Raw genomic sequence first — 5,420 nt, forward strand, 5'->3', positions numbered from 1 at the left:
CTCACCCACGTTATATCAGACATATCCCCCTCACCCACGTTATATCAGACATATCCCCCTCACCCACGTTATATCAGACATATCCCCCTCACCCACGTTATATCAGACATATCCCCCTCACCCACGTTACATCAGACATATCCCACTCACCCTCATTACATCAGACATATCCCCCTCACCCACATTATATCAGACATATCCCACTCACCCATGTTATATCCCTGATAGTTTGGTATTCCCGGTGAACTGTTTGCTCTGTTTCAGCTCCTCACTGCTGGTTTATTGATTTGAAAACCGTGATGGTTTGTAAATGGACAGTCTGAATGATGTTACTGACCTGGGTCAGTGGGTTCATCGCAGATACACATTGGGACAGTCTGCTTCTAATGAAAGCTGGTGTGTACATACCTGTGGATGATGGTCTGTTCTCCCACACTTGCTGTGTTAATGGACTCCGTCTGTGACAGTCTGAGTCTGAATGTGCTGACGTTGGCCTCTCACAATAGGCCAGACCAGGGACTGGGGACCTGGATTTCCTGCCTTTGGACTGAACACCAAGCTTTAACTTGCCTCCACCTGAAATTCAAAAAGCAATGGAACTCAGCACCAAACAATTCAAATCCAGATTAACACTGAGAATTCATTGCCACTATCTCGTGCATTCACAGGCTACGGTTCTGCACTATACCCAGGGATATGACTCCAACATGTTTGTACTTTGTGTAGAACAAAGTGGGAAACATGTTAAACATTTCAATCAAGTCCTTACATTGTGAGTAACTGAATCCATTTAATATCCTTCAGTGTCACTGGGTCACAATCCTGGAATCCCCTCTCTAAGGGCATTGTGGGTCTACCCATGGCACATGGACTGTAGCGGTTCAACAAGACAGCTCACCCCCCACCTTCTCAAGGCGGCAACTAGGGACAATAAACACTGACCCAGCCAACAACACCCACGTCCTGAGGATGAATAAAAGAAGTCTCTCGAGTTTAGCAAATTGTTTCAGTTTGTTTCTCCTGTGAATGGCTATTCTGTCTGCCTGTCAAAAGTCAATTCTAAAAACACAGACAGCAGGTTGCAGTTTTTCTAGCTGTTGGTAAAACTTTTGATATTATGGCAGAAAACAGCACTGAGCTGTAAACCCATCCCAGAAAACAGGCTCAAACATTCCCAATTAGACAAATGACAGCAGCATCAAGCCTGTGTCTGAACCCTTTGTGATACTAACATTCCCGGTTTCCTAATCTACCAGATGTAGATTAATCTAGCGCCACATCCTTGTGCACTGCGGTGAGTGTGAACCACGTAAACTGGTACAGCAGGAGGGAGGGGAAAGAGGGGGTGCAGACCTGTTGAGGGGACGCTCTGGTTGTCCGCACTTTGTCCTCGAGCCACAGTATTGGAGCTGGCACTGATTGCGAGAGGGTAAGCACCAGCTGCACTGCCTGCTGGCCTCTCCCGGCCGTGGTCATCGTACCTGCCCATTAAAGCCTTTCTAATAATATCCTCCAATCCCATTTTGTTCGTGGAATGATCTGTCACTGACTGGCTCCGGGAACTTGCTGATCCTGGGAGAGAGAAGAGGATTTGATTAAACCAGAATCAAACAGAAAGTTGAGAGAAAGTGAAACAAGACAGAGATACACAGGAAGAAAGAATAAATTGTGAATATTGTGTCAGGAACAACTCTTCACAACTAAATCTCAGCAAATCGCAATCAGCTAAAACAGGTCACGAGTGATTTTTTTAATCCAAGCACATTTTAAAAGGTGAACTTTAACTCTCTGATTTATAGTGTGATTAAATGTTCCAGATTTATGTTTATTCACCCCCAGTCATGCTCAGCAGATTCAGCTCTTTCTGATTGGCTGGAGCTGAGTGAAATCAACAAAAGGAGACATTGCCTGATTCAAAAGGATTCACTGACCCTCCTCCAGCAATGACACCTTCCTCATTAACAAATTCAGCATTACCGGCTCAGGCCCCCCCCGTTTGGGGGGGGACTCAAGACTCCAAAGCCCCTTCACTTATTGTCCATTTCATCTGATTGAATCAATGTCTTTGCTGGAGTGTTTTTAGTCTGTCATGGTTAGTAACAATTAGTAAAGGATATTCTTTATCCTAAACAGAGAGCTAAGAAGAGCCAGGAGGGGACATGAGAAGTCTTTGGCAGGAACAAGGAAAGCCCTAAAGCTTTCTATAGGTATAGACGAAGTGGGTACTGCAGATGCTGGAGATTAGAATCAAGATTAGAGTGGTGCTGGAAAAGCATAACAGGTCAGGTAGCATCCGAGGAGCAGGAAAATCGACGTTTTGGGAAAAAGCCATTCCTGATGAAGGGCTTTTGCCTGAAACATTGATTTTCCTGCTCCTCAGATGCTTTGTATAGGTATGTCAGGAATGAAAGAATGACTAGACTGAGAACACAGCCAATCAAGGACAGTAGTGGGAAGATATGTGTGGAATCAGAGGAGATAGGAGAGGCGCTGAATTAACATTTTTTAAGTATTCACACAGGAAAAGGACAATGTTGTTGAGCAGAATGCTGAGATACAGGCTATTAGGCTAGACGGGATTGAGGTTCATGAGGAGGAGATGTTAGCAATTCTGGAAATAGATAAGTCCCCTGGGCTGGATGGGATTTATCCTAGGATTCTCTGGGAAGCCAGAGAGTAGATTGTAGAGCTTTTGGCTTTGATCTATCTGTCATCATTGTCTACAGGAATAGTGCCAGAAGACTGGAGGATAGTAAATGTTGTCCCCTTGTTCAAGAAAGGGAGTAGAGACAACCCTGGTAATTATAGACCAGTGAGCCTTACTTCGGTTGTGGGTAAAGTGTTGAAAAAGGATGATAAGAGATAGGATTTATAATCATCGCGAAAGGAATAAGTTGATTAGGGATAGTCAACATGGTTTTGTGAAGGTTAGGTTGTACCTCACAAACCTTTTTGAGTTCTTTAAGAAGGTGACCAAACAGGTGGATGAGAGTAAAACAGTGGATGTGGTGCATATGGACCTCAGTAAGGCGTTTGATAAGGTTCCCCACGGTAGGCTATTGTACAAAATACAGAGGCATGGGATTGAGGCTGATTTAGCGGTTTGAATCAGAAGTTGGCTAGTTGTAAGAAGACAGAAGGTGGTGGTTGATGGGAAATGTTCATCCTGGAGTTCAGTTACTGGTGGTGTACCACAAGGATCAGTTTTGGGGCCACTGCTGTTTGTCATTTTTATAAATGACCTGGATGTGGGCGTCGGGAGTGTGGTGCTAGAAAAGCACAGCCGGTCAGGCAGCATCCGAGAAGCAGGAGAATCGACGTTTCGGGCATATGCCCTTCATCAGGCCGTCATTCCTGATGAACTGTGATATTAATTTTGAACTACACCTTCCCCTACAGTTTATTATTGGAAATAATAATTCCTTTCACACACTCAATTCTAAGACATGATAGTTAAGACCTGGTCACAGAGTTTCAGAGTTAAGACAAACTAATCAAAAGTAATTTCATGCTGCATCTTGTTACTCAGAACTGGACAATCTTCTGAAATTTTCTGAACATTGTCCCTTGAGGACTTTGCTCATTCTGGCTGCAGCTAATTGGAATTTTCATTTCCCTTTTGCAACGTAAATGTTCTTGTGATAATGTCCCTGGTAAGGGTGTAATAATATATCTGAACAGGTTGTGAGAAAATATCTACATTGTCATAGTGGGGGTTCATGTGAGGAATGAATTTGTTCAGAAGCAGTTAGATCAGGTGACTCGGTGACTGTCTCCCCAGGTCATGATTTGGAGGTGCCAGTGTTGGACTGGGGTGAACAAATTTAAAACTCAGACAACACCAGGTTATAGTCCAACCGTTTATTTGGAAACACTAGCTTTCGGAGCGCATTCCTTCATCAGGTGGTTGTGAAATATAAGATCGTAGGACACAGAATCTATAGCAAAAGTTTACAATGTGATGTCACTGAAATGATATAATGAAAAAGACCTGGATTGTTAAGTCTCTCATCTTTTAGAATGACCATGTTAGTTTCAGTTTCTCAATATATCATTTCAGTGACATCACACTGTAAACGTTTGCTATAGATTCTGTGTCCTACGATCTTATTCTCCACAACCACCTGATGAAGAAGCAGTGCTTCGAAAGCTAGTGCTTCCAAAGAAACCTGTTGGACTATAACCTGGTGTTGTGTGATTTTTAAACTTTGTTTCCCCAGGTGACTGCAAGTTTTCTTTGATGGACATCGGTGGTATGTTTTTTCAATGCCTATGTGTCAGGCACTGAAAGATTAAAAGATTTGAAGTGGATGAAACCTAATGACATGAAAATATGAATGGTCATGATTGATTGGCTAGGCAATCTTTTTTCACAGGAGAATATCTGAAGCTCTGCTTAGGTCAGTTTCAAGGTCATTTCAAAGTCTTCCCAAAGTGACACAGATTCTGCAGAATGTGAATCCTGGTGGAGTGGGAACAGAGCTTGAGCACTGGGGAGCAAAGAGCTGGACGGTTGGACGGTGTTGGGGGGGAAAGAGGGATAGTGGGGAGGCAGTGCAGTGTGGAGGGGGGGAAGCTGATATCCTTGAAGGTGTGGTGGAGGCGGAAGGGGGGAAGGACCTGCCCCTGAAAGGTCATAGAATGAGCCACAGCTATAAGTCTCCCAGTGATGATGGGAGTGTGCAGCAGAGTTACGTCACAGAAATAGTCTGTCCTGAAAAGGTATGGCAAGATTCATTGATAAGTATCTGCACAGTGAGAGTGATTATTCCTGGTTTAGAATCTGCCAATCTTCATCTAGAACAGCCTCAGCCAGTCATTATTTGACTCTAGAATAGTGTACACTACTCCTGTCAAGAATTCTAGATGAACGCTACTCCCTGGCTTTCAAAGTAACATTGTTAGCAGGAGGCAGTCAAGGAACAGCAGCGGGTGTGGATCCAAACTCCCCGAGTTGGTCATTGTGACAGGATTCACTGCTTGTGCCTGTCCCTTAGGATCCTGGATGGTAGTGAGGCCTCACCTGTTGGTGTCATTGCTGGCAAATTGAACATCTCAGTTCCTGGCTGCCCGATATCTGCAAGAGAAACCCATTCAACTTGGTTTAATAACTTCAATCATTTCATTTAGTAATAGCGACACACAAAAGGAAACAAGAAACAAGAAAACTTAGCGATGAAGCATGTTGTGTCCAGACACATTTTCTCAGGAAAGAAGAACTTCCAGGAAGTTCAATCCCAGCTTCAGGGGAGAGATGTCAGAAATAGAGTGAGAGCACGGGCAGAGAGAGTGTGTTCTGGGACGGGGCGTGGTGTTGGGAGGGTGAGTGAGAGACAAAGGAGAGACCAGAGGAGAGAGTTCCTGGGAAAAACAGAGAGAGAGAGAGAGAGAGAAAGAGAGAGAGGGAGAGGGAGGGGGAA

At 44.1% G+C, this 5,420-nt stretch overlaps 1 protein-coding gene across 1 annotated transcript in view; it reads right to left on the reverse strand.

Annotated features, from left to right (window-relative positions):
• Nucleotides 1-5,420, reverse strand: part of ncor2 (nuclear receptor corepressor 2) — a 199,489-nt gene that overhangs the window by 8,172 nt on the left and 185,897 nt on the right. The window contains exons 38-40 of the mRNA XM_043715247.1: nt 5,024-5,077; nt 1,354-1,572; nt 409-576 (exon numbers count right to left, since the gene is read on the reverse strand). Of these exons, the coding sequence (XP_043571182.1) occupies nt 409-576; nt 1,354-1,572; nt 5,024-5,077 (441 nt within the window). The remainder of the gene's footprint in view (nt 1-408; nt 577-1,353; nt 1,573-5,023; nt 5,078-5,420) is intronic.

This window comes from Chiloscyllium plagiosum, chromosome 25 (genome assembly GCF_004010195.1).
Source record: "Chiloscyllium plagiosum isolate BGI_BamShark_2017 chromosome 25, ASM401019v2, whole genome shotgun sequence".
Taxonomy (NCBI): domain Eukaryota; kingdom Metazoa; phylum Chordata; class Chondrichthyes; order Orectolobiformes; family Hemiscylliidae; genus Chiloscyllium; species Chiloscyllium plagiosum.